This window comes from Siniperca chuatsi, linkage group LG9, assembly GCF_020085105.1.
Source record: "Siniperca chuatsi isolate FFG_IHB_CAS linkage group LG9, ASM2008510v1, whole genome shotgun sequence".
Classification (NCBI taxonomy): domain Eukaryota; kingdom Metazoa; phylum Chordata; class Actinopteri; order Centrarchiformes; family Sinipercidae; genus Siniperca; species Siniperca chuatsi.
In genome coordinates, this window is record NC_058050.1 from 23,750,654 (window position 1) to 23,769,907 (window position 19,254).

The window sequence follows — 19,254 nt, forward strand, 5'->3', positions numbered from 1 at the left end:
CTTGACTGTTGACAGCTCTTCTAGTTGTGATGATTCAGATTTATCACAGAAATTTTTATTTAGAAGCAGCCAACAATGCCTGCCAGTAAACATGGACTCAATGAACTCAAGTACTTCATTACACAAATGATGAATTAATGGGAATAACTTGCACGCCATGTTTTATATATCTGTTTTCAACTTTCTATTTATTAGGCACTGATCTGTGAGAGTCTGTGCGTCCCTTAGCAGAAAGTATAATAAAAAGCAATGCTTTATTATTGTTATTATTGTTATTATTAAATTACTTTTTTACCTCCTGCACTCCAACATAGCACTTAAAAAGTAGCTCTTGTGAATATAATGTTACAAAATATCAGTTTCAACACTGAGTTTAGATTTATGTACCTTTTCACATTTAAAATGACATTTATGTTTTATATAATACATTCTTATAAATTACACATTGGGGTGAGGAATAAGCTTTTGTCTTGTCGAAGCACCAAATCCAAAGCAAACTTTTATATATATAACAATGCAAAATAAAAGTCAATCACATTGTCTATTATGATTAGCTGTTTAAGGAAAAACAGCATTATGTTGAAAACTAAATAAAATTATTTATTTCTAGATTCTGGCTATAGATATGGGCATGGATAATCCCAAGTACTTATCATATTTTTGTAAATTAGGCTGCTATAAATAACGGTAAAAAGAAAGCACTAATTCTTCTAATTTTGTAACCTTGTTGCAAACAAAATTAATATGATCTTTCCAAATGAGTTTCAATCAATTATCAATTAAAGTTCCAGTGTGTAACATTTAGGAGGAGCTATTGGCAGAAATGGAATATAATATTTATATTTATGTTTTCATTAGTGTATAATTGCCTGAAAATAAGAATTGTTGTGTTTTCATTACCTTAGAATAAGCTGTTTTTATTTACTGAGGGAGCGGGACCCCTTCCACAGAGTTCACAATGTTTCTACAATAGCCCATAACTGACAAACCAAAAACTGGCTCTAGATAGGGCCATTGGTGTTTTTTGTGAGTTTCGCGGCCACTGTAGTTTCTCCTACATGCTTGTAAGGGGAGGGTAATCTGAATTTAGATTTTTTTTTCACATTTATTGGCAAAATGGTCTGAAACCATTTTGAATATGCAAGAAGACCAGTGTTTACTTCATTAATGAGTATTGTCAAATACTTGTCTTATTTCCATCAATCATGGTAAGTTGAAAGATTGGAAAGTGATCTGAAATATCTGTGTTTGGTATTCCTGATTTTGACATATTCTGAATGGAATTTGTCAGTATATTATAATTTAAAGTTGCAGATATATCTGTCACCCTTGTTTGTTTATTGGTGGTTGGATAAAAATTATTTGCATAGAAATTATTCAAAAAAATCTTCAGTTAAGTGATTTTCACCTCTAAAAAGGGGGGAGACAGGAGAACGCTGGAGACAGGGAATCACTCAAATTTAAATATTAATCAAAGATAAGACAAGTAAACACAAAATGCAGTTTTTAAATTAAGGTTGTTATTATTAAGGGAAAACAAAATCCAAACCTACATGGCTCTGTGTGAAAAAGTGATTGCCCCCTAAACCTAATAACTGGTTGGGCCAAAATGAAGACTTTGGAGTGGCCTAGTCAAAGTCCTGACCTGAATCCTATTGAGATGCTGTGGCATGACCTTAAAAAGGCAGTTCATGCTCGAAAACCCTCCAATGTGGCTGAATTACAACAATTCTGCAAAGATGAGTGGGTCAAAATTCCTCCACAGCGCTGTAAAAGACTCATTGCAAGTTATCACAAACGCTTGATTGCAGTTGTTGCTGCTAAGGGTGGCCCTTAGCAATGAAAGTTTATGGAGTGTTTCCTAATAATATTGCCTAAAGGAAGATATATAAGGTGAATTATCAATGGCTATGTGCTTTGAGTCATAACTGTCTGACAGGTAGGAGGAAAGCTCATCATCGTCAAGTATGTAGAGAGGAAACAGATTAACACAGTCTTTACAGATCCATGATGGCCATATGCCAGATGTCATTTTAGATACTGGTGTACATTTGGTATGAAAACTTTTTGAAAAGTGCGCAGTAGATGCACGAATTTTTTTTAAATATTTTTTTACACTGAACATTGGGCATGTTTAGTCATATGGTGTCGGGAGTAAATTGATAACATTTGTTTGTTTTTTTGGGCATTTTGCAACAGCTTTGGCATTGTATTGCTGCTTGTATTCTAATAAATATTGCAAATTTGCAGCATCTAGAGATAATATGAAAATTTAAATTGTCAATCACCTTTATTTGGTGTAAGCCTATTAGAATTGAAACACATCTAATGCACAACAAATGTAGCAGGTATTCAAACTGCATTAACTCATTAGATTTAAGGGCATTCCTTCGTTTTCTTTTTCCATTTAGATCCATGTGTTGAGGGAGGTAGCCAATATGGCTCAAGAGAAACTGGGAGTGTCCTGTGAGCTCATCGATCTACAGACCATACTGCCCTGGGATGTTGAAACTGTTTGTAAGGTAACAGAGACACACACGCACAGCAGCCTGAGCAAAAATGCATCTCGAAACTGTGAACAGCATCAAGTAAAAGAAAATTCTTACACTCATTTTCTGTTGAGAAACAGTTATTTATTTATTTTTGTGGCGTTTCTTTCTGGTGCCTATTAACCAGTATTCTAAAATTATTTTTGTATCATGGTCTATTTACTGTTTATCTCTACTTACATCTTTAGTTACAGACTGTGTAGCCATGTTATGCATTCCCCAGTAATTAAACTTCCATAGATCATTCAGATCTATAAGCTTGTCATTGAAGAGCTGTTGTTCATTGGAATCATCCTCCTACTGTCGATGTGTTTGTTGTGGTGCAGAGGCAATGTTCCTCTGGACTGTGTGGTTCTCTTTGGTGCTTGATAAACAGGATTCCTTCCATAGCTGGTAAGACTCAACTACTAGTTTATTTTGCCTCAGCCTTATGCAGGCTATGGCAAAAACAAAATATTTTATTTGGGAGGCCTTTGAGAAAGTAGTTGCTTTCCAGTGGGTATTTCATCTGTATTTTGTTTTGAAATGGGGGAAGAAGCACAGCACAGGACAGTTTGGGGAAGACTGGCATAGTAAGATTCTTTCCTGGGCACCATTGGCAAGTGTCAGTAGACTAAACCACCAGAACACCAGCAGGAGAGAGTCTGATGTTTTGAAAAGCTCTTTAGAAATCAAAACCAAGGAGCTTCACAGTGTATATGCATCCTCTCCCCTCTCAGGACACTACTTTTTCAGTGGCCCTCGAATATGTCACATGCTGTCTTCTTGTGTCACCAGATATATTTTAATTTTGCATATTTATTGTCCAATTTCCATGCTTCACTGGAGAAACATACAGCTTTGTCAGTAAGCACCATGCTGCTCCTGCTGCCAAGCAAATCTTATAACCAACAGTTAAGGCACAGGATGAAATTGTGGTAGGAGAGTAGTAATTAAATAGGGAGTAAATTGAAACTGATGGCACAGACTGTAGTATTGTGCTGGCACTGAAGGACTTGCAACTCGAAGTGAGTAGTAGTCGGTTACAGATTGTTTGTTTGTTTGTTTGTTTGTTTGTTTAAAGAGGGGACCTCAAGTGAATGTGGGTTTTTTTTAGTAGTGCCCCATTAAAACAACTACCATAAAATTTAATAAAGTGTTTACGTGCTGCTTAGTGGGCCTGATGCCAGGACTGCCACCTCAGGCTTTTCAACAACATCTCTCCTTGTTATTTCCTCCAACCAAATGCCCTCTTTAATGTCTGTCGATAATAAAAACCCATTATCCAATTTCCCCACAACCCCCAAATACACACACACACACAAAGACACACACAGATCCTGTTCCCTCTTCCATATTTGGCGGTTAAGTCACTGTTGCATTACACTGATACACTGGTATCCCTTGAGTGTTTTTTTCTTTCTCCATCGAGACCCTTTTTTTCTAGCGTGTTCTGCTGGCTGAGCACAGAAAGAGCCTCTTTAATCAATTTATTATCAAATCTCAGTGAAGGTGCAGAATTAATTCTGGGCTAAATCATGATTCTTATCACCCAGACTAAAGCGTAGTAATACACATTAAGGCCTTTTATTTTATCTTTTAATTAATCTGAAGCGCATAGGCAAATATCCAGATGTGCATTAGTCAGAATGAAAACAAATGTGAGTGCTATGGTGCTGTTTAGCTTACCTTAGACTTGTTAACACAAACAAAAGGTGGTGGAATCAGCACTGGTTTGAGAGCATCAATACAATATCTTGTCCTGTTCCTTTGATGCCTAAAAGGTGCTGAAGGCCTAACGCTGAGATAATCTCTAGTGTCCAAAGGTAGACCTGTCTGCCATTGTTTATTTGCAGCACTTGGCATGACCTTTGCCTGTGTTGCCACCTCTTTAGAATTCATCTACATAGGTTACAGATGCATTCTGACTTGCATAAGAAGGGTTTGTGTATACATATTTAACATATGATGAAATGAGTTAGATCTGAAGCAATTAGTTGATGTTCATCACAATATACTGTTGATAATTAGTTGTATGTCTCTGCTTCCAGCTTCTCAAATGTGAGGATTAGCTGATTTTCGCTGTTTTTATATTATTGCAAAATGATTGTTTGTTAATAGAAATTTCCTAAAAATCCATTGGACAAAAACATACTCCCTGAAGGTTAATGCTGACTTTACTGCAACAATGAAGAGAATGGACACAAATGCATAAAATGAGAAACACAGCCCTTTGTGTCCTCAATAACCCCGCACAGTGGTGGTAGAACTACTGGGTGCTGCGCAGCTGCTCTGGGCTGGCATGACATCTAGATGGTTCTGTGGCTGCAGCTCTGCTGATGCTCAGATATTAAGAGTTTCGTTACACAGTAATCCACCCATGCAGAACTAATTTAAGTGGACTATCTATATACAGCACATTATTTTCATTACAGATTAATCTGTCATTTAATTTAATGATGATCAATAAATTGTTTAGTCTAAAAAATGTCAGAAAATTGTGAAAAAGTCGCATCGACCAGCAGTTCAAAAATTAAAAAAATATTTTCAATTATGCAAAACAGATAAGTCAGCAAATTGTCACAGAAGCAGGAAAAAGTGAATGTTATGGATGTTGATTCTGCCTGATAATAAGATGTAAAAGTCAGACTCAGAATCAGAAATACCTTACAGCTGCTCACTATCGTGTCAGTGCACACAGGAATAGAAGTACGAAGCAAATCAAAATATAATACGCTATAATACAGCTAAGGTAAATTAAGTACAAAGTTGATATAAAGTATAAAAGCTAAAATAGTACAAAAGTGGATTTACAGGTAGATAAGTATAGTACGGTATAATACAATGTAATAATATAAGTAATAAGAAATAGTGCAATAATAAGTACTGTCAAGTTAAGTGTAGCAGATTAACCAGATTATCAGACAGTGGATATTGCACAGCAGTAATATAAGTATGGATAAATATCAATAAATAGGGAATATTAAACTGAAAACAGAGAATATTGCACAATAGGAAGTATTGCAGTGATGTTAGGGATGAGTTAAAGAGTTTGATGGCCACAGGCAGGAATGACTTCCTGTGGCGCTCTGTGGTGCATTTTGGGGGGATCTTTTGCTGAAGGTACTCCTTTGTTTGACCAGCACGTCATGGAGTGTGTGGGAGACACATGCCACACGGCATGTAGTTTGGCCCACATCCTCCTCTCTGACACCACCGCCAGAGAGTCCAGCTCCACCCCCACAATGTCACTGGCCTTATGAATCAGTTTGTTGAGCCTGTTAGCGTCCGCTACCCTCAACCTGCTGCCTGCTACCTGCTGTATGCATCCTTAATGCATACAGCAGGTCCAGTGTCCTCTCCTCTCTAGTAGGACAACTCACATACTGGGTGAAATTAGTCAGTGTTTTTGAAACACTGACATTTTTGAAGTCACCTGAGAATAATATGAGTGCATTCGGGTTTTGAGTATGGTTGTGCTATGGCGGTGTGAATGTTGTTGCACGCCGATGCTGGTTTAGCAGGGGGGGGGCTGTAAACAGCCACAACAATGGCATATGAGAATTAGTAGTTTAAATTACACTTACACAAAAGTTACTCACGTTTTAAAGAAAAAGGAAAGCTAAAAGTTGGATAAAGTAAGACGACAAGACGGAGCAACGGCAACAGGCAGCATGCACGTTGGCGCAAAGTAAAACATATAATACCATTAAAGCAGGACTTACATTTGTGTAGCTTGTCTATCAGTCACATACTCACAGTCTCCTGTCAGGCCCTCGAAAGAGGTCAAAATTAATTTCTTCAGCAGTTAGGTAACTATTGGCAGTGTGACAGACGATTCGGTCCCCAGTTGTGTTTCTGGAGTCAAGACATATGGAGATGCTTTCAACTGGTTTTCACTTGTCATCAATATATTTCCTCTGTGGCAGCAACATGCGCTAACGAAACCTTTTAGGGCTGACTAACTCTAACAGACACACTGTAAATGAACTTGTAGACACGTGCTAGCTTAGCAACATTAAGGCTATAAACAACCCAAAATGCAATACTCTCTGTAGGAGACAGTCTTTGCATTCAAAAATAATATCTATCTATAATACAACCCTTGCTTTTTCAAACGTGATTTCAATGCGGCACAGTGTTTTTTCCATACGTGTGCGCATGCTCACAATCCATATACTAAAGGAAAAAAGATCGAATAGGGGGAAAAAAAGATCAATCAGGTATGTGTCCGATTAGTAATTAATTAATCTGTTACTCGTACCCATCCCTAGTGAATATTAGCATTTGTCCTCTGTAAATTACTGAAACAATTTATTGATTACCAAAATTGTTAACAACTAATTTTCTGTCGACTGACTAAATGAATTAATTGACTAATCGCTTCAGCCCTACAGAGTTTACATGTTATGGAAAGACATCAGTTGTCAGCACGTATGAATTTAATTGTTTAATGTTCTTGAACATGTAGTAGTTCAACATGGGATATGCCTTTTCTCATAAATGATGATACGAGACCATAATAACAAAGTACTGGCAGGAGCCTAGATTATATTTTCATCACTGCAAATCATATCATTGTGTAGTCCTGAGGCCTGGTGTAGTGTAACAACCTCACAATAGTTGACAGTTGACAGGTTTTGGCTTAGTAAATAAATGGTTAAGAGTTGGCGGAGCCTTTTGCAAAGGTTGTTATCCTCTGATGAATAGATTCTTGGGACCAGCGCTATTCTTAGCTTTAGAGAGGGAGTAACCAAGACATTGTGTCAACTTCTTAATTCAAAAGATTGTACACCTGGTGTCCAGCTTTTCCGGTATACACACATCTCTGTAAAGCAGCCTTTTGTACCGCTTATTAACTGGCCGTCAGATGCGGTGAGGGTGCAGACAGTGAGATAGGCCGCAGACACACATCCGGCTCCTGGCAGCCAATTAAAATTTCCTGTGAGTCACATTTACCTCGCATATCTTTCAGTCAAGGATGTGTACACGTGTGTGTGTGTGTTGTGTGGCGAGCTGATTTATATGTAGCCCGCATGTTGTTTTTGAGCGTGGATGTATAAAATAAATTATGTGTCTTTCAGCATGAGAGATCATTAAGGCAGCACTCTGGAGGAACATGCCATCTCTCTGTTTCCTGAGGGATCCATCCTGGCAGCCACCAGCTATACTTGGATCTAAATATATTCAACCCTCTCGTTGACAAAGGGACTCATGGGCAGAAATTGTTGTAAAAGTAGAGAAAAAATGAGTGCATTTTATTTTGTCCTATGTCTAGAGCGGTCCAGTAAATGTAATAGTTGTTCTTTAAGGGATAAACAAAATGGCTGGTTTACCTCTGCCAGACCAATGGCTCAGATGATATGCTGTGGAAAGTCTCTCTGTCGTGCTTGGTCAGAGTACGTGTGGAGATATAGTTGTGTGTGTTGTGATGCTCATGTTTAGAGCCCATGCTCCGTAAGAGCTTTTTGACTCCTCACTGAGCGGTCAGCTTCACTCATTATCGCCTAATGGTTTTTATTGTTGTTCAGATGGCCAGTTAGCCAACATTTCTGTCCGTTGTTACATAAATCTACATTTGTTTGACTTGGCTTTGAGTCGGCCAGTCAGCAGTATAGAAATAATCTCTGCTCCTATTATTGTATTAGTCCATCGTTGGTGATTCAGCCTCATTCTCAGGTTTTCCAGATTCCACATCTGGCCAGTGAGGCTCCCCAGGGCCCATCCGTAATACAGTTATTGGTTCTTTAACCATGACTGGAGGTGGCACTCCCACAGCACCACACACAAGTCCTGTTGGGCAGCAGCTCGTCCACCCGGGAACCCTCAACAAAGGGCCTCCTTTCTTCCCCACAATGGTACTCCACTTATTGTAACTTCTCGACTATGTTACTGCTCTGTTCATCATCAAGCACATCTGCCCTTCTAAACACGCCTGTCCAAGACTGGCATCAGTTGGCTGATTTGGCCAAGATGAAGTTGCAATGCATAGGAAAGCCTCACAAAAAGGCACCAACGTCCTTGTGTGTTTGTCACCAATAAAAGTATATCATGTGATGTCAAATTATGCATTTTCTATTTTACCAGAATTAGACTGAAGTCAAGTTGGAACGAATTCGAACGAACATGTGATTTGAATTTTAATGCAGCATATGGTAATGCTTTTTTAATGCTTGCTTCTGGCAAGGGTCCTGTGGATGAGTGCAGCGAAAAGTAGGTAGTCAGACGAGGTTGTACAGTTGACATTGCTCCTCTCGTTTCTGGTGCCTCTGCTGCCTCACTTGGATGGAAAGCTAGCAGGTGAGTCCTCAGATTTGTTGGATTGTAGAGTAAAGCAGCTGAACCCAAAATACTTCCATACACGCTTATCAGATGCTTCGGTATCCTGATTATCCGGTCAGTGCAGCTTTGCTCACTAGTGCCATTTTTTGTATTCATTAGCTTAGTTTACTGATGGGTCAACAGGGCATGTAATAGTTTAAAGCTGGAGTGTGGAACTTTTGTCTAACCCTTCTGGCAGTGAGAGTAATTACACAAACACTGTCGACGCCTGCTTATGATGTATGCCTATAGTGAGCTCGCCCCAGGCTCGTGTTCAGAAATAGTTACAAAAATACAGAGAAATGTCCACAGTTCCAAGACAGTAATCCATTATTTAGGTAGAGTAAATGTAACATTTACATAACCTACTCCAGATATTTTACCAACCTGTCCAAGAGCAGTAACGTGACATCTGTGTCTGCCTTCAATCCTTTCTCTCAGCACTCTCCAACCAGAAAAGTTAAAGCTACACCAAAGGTTATCCGTGTTTGTCCTCGCCATCAATCGCTGTCAAGTTTTGACAATAATCCTGAACGCTGATTTTCTTTTTTATCTGGAGCATTGGAAACTTTTCTCTGAGCTTCTTAGCGTTTACTCCCAGTTGCTGTAGCCTACTCCGTCACTACGGTTACTCCAGAGCCATGTAGAGGGAGAGTTGCGTCAACTCTGTTCAGTTTCAGTGCCCTTATTAGCATGACTGCATACAATACAACATTGCCAAAGCATATTAACTCAAACTATACAATCATAATAAACAAAATAAATATTCACAATAATAAGCATTCTCTCCAATGGACCTTGTTTTTGTTTTTGTTTTGTTTTTTTTACAGCAATGGCGGATCGCGGAGCTTTCTCCATGGCTCTGGATTGCTCCCCGCTTCCGCTCTGGCAAACCAAATCAAATCAAATCAAAACCAAAGCAATCATTGTGTGAACTCGTTTGGCAAGGGCTTGAATCTATTTCGAATAAAAGGTTATAGCCCTAATCACTCCTGATCAGCGTTTTCCAGTGCTTAAAGTGAGCTACGCATTTGTGCATTATTGTACACCAACCTCACAATAGAGTTGAAAGCATACTTTTCTTCCTTCTTTTTCCTTCTCAAACAGTCAACTTTACATCACTAATACTTTTACTAAAGGGTAACTGCACAAGATGAGTGGTAATATCTTGTGGAAAAATAGATATTTTTATAGCCACTGTTGTGTTGGTATTTCTTAGTTACTCGCTGAGCACAAAACTAAGTCTGTCATTTTTCTGCTTGTCTCCCTATTATCTCTGCCTTTCTCGCTCTCTTAGTATTATTGTCTCATCCCACAGATTTTTGTTCATTTCAACCACAGTTAGTCTGGGCATGTCCTCTAAGTAAGTCTGTGCTAGCCTGTGAGTTTGCAAGTCCCATCTGATCCTATAAAAGAGCTGGAGTCATACTCCATCCAAAATCTGTCTTTTGAGCATTAAACGCTGACCCTCTGTGGGCTTAAAAGGTGGATGTAAACTGTTGTAGTTTGCTCCTTCATGAACACTGGCTGTGGTCAGCTTGAATTCTTGTGTGTCGTGTCGAGCATAATTCATATCTCTGCTGTCCAACTGTATACTTAGTGTGTGACCTTGTTTACCCAGCATGCATCTGTCTGGCAAAGGTAAGTAAAGGCAGTCAGGAAGACCCACTGTGCAGAATTTTAGGTACCTAGACCTTTCATGAAAACTTTTCATGCAAAGAAGATGGGTTGAAAAATGAGTATTCATGCATTTAAATCGCTGTACAATTGGATCCATTTTCAGTTACATACTATTGGTGACAACAGTGAGCGTCTCCTCACAGACCAGCTGTGTGTTAGGAACACTGTGGTTACATGACTTCTAGCACTTATCCCTACACCATAGCACAGCAATGAACATGTGGTCTGCAAACACAACGAGAAACTTAAGTTCCATGAGGACAGTAAATTTGAATTAGCTACTTTAGGGGCAGAAACATCATATTATTCACACTGTATTCATAATAGTTTAAGATAATGCATATAGCCAACAAGGAATTACAAAGCCTAAGGTTTTAAAGAACAGCTGCTTTACCTGTGAGTTGCAGCTGTAGTTCAAACCTGTCAGAATTATGAAATGTCAAAGCAGTTTTTTGATCTCATCAAACATGCTGTATAAAATCACGCCAAAGTGCTTGTCATTACATTTTTGAAATTAGGATCTTGATTTGCGGAACCAACTACCATGTGAATATTTGGGAGCAGTGCCAATTGTGATGCTGTGCTATCAAGACTTGAGGTGGCCTGTAGGTCCCTGGTGTGCCTGGTAACAGTTTTCTTCAGCTCTTTGTCTTCTCTTAAATGTGTGTAAACTCCCTTCCTCAATAGATGTGTCTCTTGGCCCGAGCTCCAGCTGAGGTCTCTGTGACTGCAGCGCTGCCTGGATCTCAGTCCTCGTAGTGATGCAACCAATTTGGCTGAACCTGTTCAACCCTAAAAAACACATGCAGGAGGAGTCACTTAAGGACTTGCAGTGCACAAGTGCGGGTGCTGAAGGAGGAATGTGCAGCAGCATCTATTCTGATTCTTGGAAGTGATGCAGGTTGCAATGTCTGCATGTTCTGAGTGCTCTGGCGTCTGTTTACTCACTGTACAGATAAAACCTCCTTATCAAGGCTCTGCTTACCGCCTCACTCTCTCTTAATGGTTTCAAGCTGTAATGTGCGTCCCAAGCCAAAAACGGCAGGTAAATACAGTATATGGAAGCAGGCGTGAGACAGGCAGGACACGGTACACTCAGAAATGTTTGTTTGTCATGCACTGAGATGGAAAAAGACATGAAAGCAAATGGACTCAGGCAGCCACCAGTTTTTTCTGCTCATTGTCAAGTTCAACATGTTGTTCTCGTCTTGACGGCTGTGGTTGTTATTGTTTTTAATACCACCTACCATAATTATATGGGGTGAATGATCTGTCATTTGAAGTTGCCATGAAGAGACTTTAGCAGAGAAGTGCACCATGGACTGATGGAAAATATTCCAAAAATGTTACCACACATTAATATGGAACATAATCATGAAAAAGTTGATACTTTAAAACTATATTTATATATATTTGATTGTCTATATATATATATGCAAAACTGATCCCGGCTTCCTCAGATGGAAACAGTCTTTTGATAATGAATAAAAAACAGACTCTGAAGCACTTTCTTTGCTTTAAACATTTAAACCATAATTTTAAAATTTATGACTAATAAAGTAGTCTGGCTGTTGCTTTCAGTGGGAAAACCAAACAACCAATATCAATGCAGAGTCTTATACCAAACCCCATTCTTCTCAACCTCTTCTGAACATGTTTTGGAAAATTTGATCTAATATCAAAATGTTTGAGTGTCAGAATTATTGTGGTTAAGTGAGCTTTCAGTTTAATGATCAGTTTTCCTTATGGCAAGAATCTGCCAGGGGTTTTTACATTTCCCTCTGCCACATCTGGCAGTTGAGTTTTTAATAACTCCATAATAAAGAGTTCTGCTCCGTTCAGAAGAGACCTGGAGTTCAGTTACAGAGTAAATGATGATGATGTCAGCTTATTAACGATTCCATAACTTGAAGCATTAATTCTTTGTCAGGTGGTCAGTGGAAAAAATAAACTGCTTTTTAAAAATTTTTGATTGTGCAGGAGCCAGAGAAAAGTGACAATTTTATATTTTACAAGGACTGGATACTTTCCCTATCCCACCACTTAAGAAGTCTGCTTTGACATCTACCGCTCATAGCTAGCAGCCTCATTATCCTTGTGTTTCAGCCACAATCATGTTGAGTTATGAAAATGTGTGGAGCCTGTCCAATGAAGCCAGGTTTCTGAACGGCCACATGGAAATTCAAGTCTGCTGGTTCAGAGCACGATTTCTTGATCCTATTTTGCCTGTTGCATGTGAACATGGCACACCACACTGATGTACCCCACCAGTAGAGATACACCTTTCCTCTTCAGTTGAGATATGGCCACGTCTCGTGACATAATCTGAACCCAGCGATATCACTTCTCATCCTTGTTCCAGCCACTGAGCTTTGCATTTCCATGAAAGCAAACTGCAGAACATACAGTAGAAAAGATGGCCAATCCTTTTTGCTTCATTTCACTAGAAAGATGAGCCCTGAGCTGGTCGTTAGGATTATAATAATAATGTAAAAGAGCAAATCATGGCTACCAACAGGTGTCCTCCAGATGATTGCCCAGGACCTGCCTATTTCTGCTGTGTTTAAGACCCGTGCTATTATCAAGAAGGGCTTGTTTCCACTGCATTTTAGACTAGTGTTATTCAAATAAGAGCAAGGCTAGAGGGGGAAAAAATGCTGCACAACTCTCTGGACAGTAGTAATGGGACATAAAGTTGTGAAATTGTAACCATATGAGTTTCTGATACTTTTTTTTTAATTTAATTTACTTTTTAAAATTTTATTTAGATGTTTTTTTCTTGCAATAACTGATGAATATGATAGCATGATAGACCATTCCTACCAAGAACAACAAAAAGTAATATTTAAGCAATAAAAACATACAAATAATAAAAAAAAAAAATCATTGCTTTAATGTGAATCTATAAAAGAATGAACCATAAAACATTTAATGGTTGCTAATTAGATAAGACTAGTTAGATAACATTGCAGTTAAGGGTTTTTCTTTTTAATGTTACATTTGAATCCATAATATGAAAAAAGGCCAAGGACATAATTCATAATTTTGCCTTTTTTTTCTTCTCTTACCCATAGTAATAGCACCAAACTTAAGCTTAGATTTGCATTTTTTTCCTGTTTTTTAAGCTTCTGTAGTTGTTGCAGAAAAAAATTAAATAATTTTATATTAATATTAAGACTACTATTAAGACTCTACTACTATGTTTCTGTAATAGTTGCTCTGAAATTACAGAAATGAATGATAGGAAGATGGATCTTTAGAGCAGTGTTTTCCAATCAGGGGTACTTCTGCAGTTGCCAGTGGGTATGTAGATAGATTGTGGTGTCTCTCAGCTAATTAAAAAAAAAAACTGAAATTATGATTTGGTAAAAAGAAATGTATATATGGTGTGAGGCTGTTTTTCAATGTGTTTCTTGTCATAATGACCAATAAACTACCAGCTACGACGTGCCGACTACACAGAAAATGGCTCTCACCAATCTGAGTCAGTTGCAACAACTAAACACTGCATGCTGTGCTGTGAGAGTATATTAAACTAGTTAGCAAGTAAACCAAAGTAACGGAGAAATGGTTGAAATGTGTGGAAAGTAGTGATAGTCTTGACCAAATCTACTGGGGAGAAAAAAGGAGACAAAGCATAAACATCAACAATTTCAGGATTCCCATGTCCTGCATGAAAAATTAATTGTTACAATATTCACTTTTATGTTATTAATGGTATTAAATAAATAAAATAAAATCCATTCAGAAGAACCCATTTGGAACGTCATGGTGGGTGTCGTTGAAGGGGTACTTGAGCCCATCTGATACTACTGTGGAGGTACATCAAAGACCCCATTTACACTTACTTCATGCGTCTTAGGTGGATCGGATAGCTCTCTGATCTCAAAAATGCTAAGCGTCATTGCATCCAAGAAGCATTCAAGACAGATTGAAATCCAACAGTAGAGTGAGACGCATTCTAGCCAGATGTTGAAAAGGTGTAAGCATCCGTCTCTCCAAGACGCATACGTAACCTTTACTCCCATAGTGTAACTGTGTCAGCAAGCAGTCTGTGGAAATATCCACTCACTGTCCGATGTTTGTTTTTTTCATTGATTACACTGAAATTAGCTGCTGTTCTCATGTCTCATTAAAGCAACAAAGAAAAACGGCTCCAGCTATTTCTGCACATACGATCAAATACAAGGTGCACCAAGCTGCTGTAGCTTTGATCTGATCCCCCTGATCAGTTCAACCACTGAATGATCTGTATGTGTCAGGGAGCAGCTTGAGTTTGAGCCCTAGAAGGCGATAAAACTTCTGTCTCGCTCTTAGTTCATAAAAAGATTTGTTCATTTGTTTTTGTTAGCTGATGGATAGTTGTTAGTTAACGCTAGCTAAACTGTTATAGTTGTAACTAAACTGCTAAGTGCGGAAGTTCTTTGTTTTTGGCAGTTACCAAACAGCTTCAAGTGCATTACCACCTCCTTCTGGACTGGAGGAGGGCTGATCCTGATTTGCATGTAGCCCAGGAGAACAAAGACAGATTGCAATCGGATTTGTGATCTGGCCAACAGAAAGTGTCTTAAATCTCATTTGGATATTATCTGGATATGAGACACTTGAAATGAGAAGTGTAAGGATGGATATACTATACCTCTGTATAATTGTATAATTTATTGTGCCAATTTAGCCTTTTCATATGCAGTGATGTTACTCTTCTGATTTTTTTAGCATAGCTATATTATTGTTCCAGTGTCTGAATATATTTTAGAGAATAATATGTGAGAAGGTAATAGAAGAAAGAATAAGTAAAGTAGTGTCATTAAGTTAAGCACTAACCATCCGCAAACACGCTTATGTGCGTGTCTAAGATCTCAAGGTACCCATTAGCCATAATGTCTTAGCATCTAACAACTTTTCTCAAAGTTAGCTATTAACATGTCAAATGTTTGTAAATTCAGCAAATAAGAATTCCACATAGAGAACATTATTTGTCTCTAGGATGTTGGAAATGTGCAGGAAAATGATTTTTTAAAAGGATGGGAACCCCTGGTGTGTGCCAGAGGACTGTTCCCAGGAAAAACATACCAGACACTGGCTGCAGATATAAAACCTTTGATGAACTGGCTGTACATTCGATCAGTTTTGTTATATCAATTGGTGGGAGTTTCTAAAATGGATTTTTGTTGAAACAAAAATTTTGTGGAATATTATTGTGAACCCACATATTATTTATATTCACATTGTAGATTTTGCCTGTGCCTTGGTGAGACCTGGCCAGAATTGACACCCAGCGCAGTGGTGAGCAGACTCTGCCTTTTATCTGATTCTGTAGTCTGGAGCCCAGCCAGAGATGGGGTAGGCATGCAGCCTGCTAGCGATTAGCACACAGACGGGCCGCACTCATGCCTGCGTTTCCCTTTCAGTTGAGGGGTCTCAGCCAGTATCTGATCACTCGCACACCACAACACTCCTAATATTTTTGGCCCACTGTCACACATACACACACACACACACTGGAAACAATCAAAGTAGAAGAAAATGGCCAGAGGTCTGGGCCCCACTCCCTGCATTCTTATTATTGTAGCCCACATCTGTAATTACAATGTTAACACTCAGCTCTGTGGACCGAACCAGCAGGACTTTGTGGAGAGAAAGAAAGAAAACATGTGGGGCAAGAGAGAGACAGTCAGGAGAGGGGGGATTTGGGGCTGGGGGGGTCATACGTGCCTTTTGGCCGATGTGTGTGTGTGTCATAACTCTGTCATGTGTACTGCTGCAGCAGTGTCTCGGTGGTTATATCAGTGGAAAATTACTCATGGTTGTTTTTCGGTGATGGGTCCAGCTCCTCGTTCTCTCTCCTGGTGTCGCTGGTAAAAAGTATGGCGTAATGCAACAGTGCAAAAAGAATAAACCCTTGACCAGCACTTCAGTTTACAGCATTTGGGTAATTTATCTATATTAGATGTGTACATCACAAAATATGTGGTTAATGAAGGCCATTTGTGGTTTACCAAAAATGTTTAAGGTATAGTAATCTCCCCTCTGTGTCTCCTCCAATCCCCCACCCCCCACTTGACTGTCTGCTACTGACTTCTTTTCCATTCTTCCTCCTGGCAGTAGCAAGTGCTCACATTCCACAGCTAGGCACTGGAGATTTCTCAAATTCTTCCCAGTGTCACTCACTGGAGAAATATGGCCAAATCCACAAATCATATAGGCTCATAGTTCTGATAGACACTGAGGAAAAAAGACGCATTGTCAATATTAGCCATGGTTGTTGGCTGTTGTTTTTGAAAGAGACAGACTAGCCAGTGTTTACCACAGATCAATCACCCACCCCAGGCTGTCTCCCATACAGGTCATACGGATGAGATTAATTATCAGAGACTGTTCAAAATGGGTGCAAAAAATCAAAAAGAGGTGGGGAAATCACACTTTTCGCTTTCACCTCTCTCGCGCAGTGATTGCTGGCTAAACACCATTACCATACCATATCTTAATGACAATGATGATGGCAGTGACAATTTTTGTTATGTAACGAGCCCTCTAAAACCAAAAGGCACTTTAGATTGGACTGGTTGTTACTTGTTTGGGCCAGGTCGTCAGTTTTCCACTGGAGAGCACGGTTTAGCTACGGAGCCTTGGCCAGAGGTGTGGGCAGATTGAGATCATCGAGGTCAGCCTGTAGGCCGATAGCAGGACTGAGTGGAAAAGGCAGAGTTTGTGAAGTCACATGGACACAGAGACATCCAAGAGGTCCGCTCAGATACAACACACACCACCAGATAGTCTGTTGCCCAGGAATTCTCCAAGTCCTTTAAAAGTCATTTATAAATCATGAAATCAGTTCCAGAAACTGAAACCAAACCAAAAAGTATTTTTAAAAAATTATAATAAAAATCATCAGTTTTTTTGTTTTTCTTTTTAAAACAGTTCTTAAGATTAATAGAAAACACATTTACTAATGTGTTATGCAATTCTTTCTTGCAGTATTTTGAAATTCCCTTTCAAACATAATTGGGATTTGTTAACATTGAATTAAACTCTTAATTATTGTCATGTTTTTCTTGACTTTCCATTTATTGTTTTTGAACTTTCACTGGCTTTTGACAACTTTTTTGACTGCACTTCACAGAGTTCACAGTTTGGCCAGCACTGATGTCTTTTATACTGAAGTTGCTGAAGTTAGAGTTTTCTTAAAGTTAAAGCACATTTTTCCATTTTTCAAAAAAGGAAAAAATAGTTTTTGGACATATTCGTGTAAACAGTGCCTAAACTTAAGGCCTCTGGGTGGGTGTCCCATGGTATCTGGTGACTGACATTTTAGATCCGGTGTTGCTAGGAGATGCGCTGTCAACCTCTGCGCTATTGACTGGAGTACATCAGGTCCCTGTGTAGCCTACGAACCTGGATACAAGATGTTTTCCCCCCTTTTTCAACCAGCCCACATAGTATTGGTTGTGTACTGTGCGATTTAAGACATCACTGATCATTCATAGTACCCATACTGTCCATTCAACAAATCTTTGTTGCTGCCAATGAAAACATCACTGTCTGAAAAGAGGATTTTTCCAAGGAAAGATTGACTGACTTTGAATGTGAAAGCTTTTATTGATTGAGTTTAGTTTGAACCATCACTGTGTTGTACTGGTCAATGATAAAGTCTAAGATTTGGCCTTTTGAAACTGCAGTTAAGAATGCTCTGACTCATCTGAACCACTGTATGTCTCTGGCATTCTTTGCTGAAGTTATGTGCTGATATGCAGATATGTATGCCTTTACACTCAGGATTTGTCACCAAATTTTGGAAAAAAACAATACATAGATATTCATAACACATTGTATATGCACAATAACAAATGATGTTAAAGAAATCTGTCACATTGACTTCTAAACAACAAAATGGGTTAGTCACTGTTTGTAAAAGAGACAATAGATTTGGGATATGGATGATTTTTTTCCAAAACCTAATTTTGCACAGTATTGATGGGAGCCAGATGCAGTCGCCTCTGTGATGTCCCTGTGCTCCCGTAGGAATGTCACGGGTACTGGGATGCATTAAACAAGCTTCCTGTTGTGGAGGTTTGTGACGTGCTGCAGCAGGGGGTTTGTGTTGTCACACAAGTTTGAAACACAAAGGAAAAGTTACAAGAACATAGCCAACCACACTTTAATAGTTAATAGAACAAAATGTACAACAACATAGACTCCACAGGTCTAATAACTGATCATAGAGATTAGAGCTACAATCGATTATTTAAATTATTTTCTCAATTAAGTCTATAAAATATAAGAAAACCATAAAAAAAAGTCAATGAAATTTTTTCCAGTACAAAACCCAAAAATATTCAATTAACAATGGTGAAATGAGAAAAGCAGCAAATCCTCACATTGAAGAAATGGTAATCAGAGAATGTTTGGCATTTTAGCTTGAAAATCAAGTCAATTGAAAGAAAATTGATTGGCCACTGTTTTGATAATCAATTAATTGTCTAACTGCTTAGTTGACTAATCATTTTGCCTCTAGTAGAGACAAATCAACACTATCACATGACTTCACTGACCACCACAAAACTGCGCTATAAGCTTCACAATGGTAGTTTTTATTGTACAGCTATGGCAATGGATTACATCACGTGCAGGGATAGAAAAATAGCACCAGAATATTTTACTCAAGTAAAAGTAAAATTACTTTTGTAAAAATGTACATAGATAAAAGTAGGTCAGTTAAATTGTA

At 38.6% G+C, this 19,254-nt stretch overlaps 1 protein-coding gene across 1 annotated transcript in view; it reads left to right on the forward strand.

Annotated features, from left to right (window-relative positions):
• bckdhb (branched chain keto acid dehydrogenase E1 subunit beta) overlaps window positions 1-19,254 on the forward strand; it is a 60,331-nt gene that overhangs the window by 19,145 nt on the left and 21,932 nt on the right. Inside the window, exon 8 of the mRNA XM_044207847.1 lies at window positions 2,412-2,522. Coding sequence (XP_044063782.1) covers window positions 2,412-2,522 — 111 coding nt within the window. The remainder of the gene's footprint in view (window positions 1-2,411; window positions 2,523-19,254) is intronic.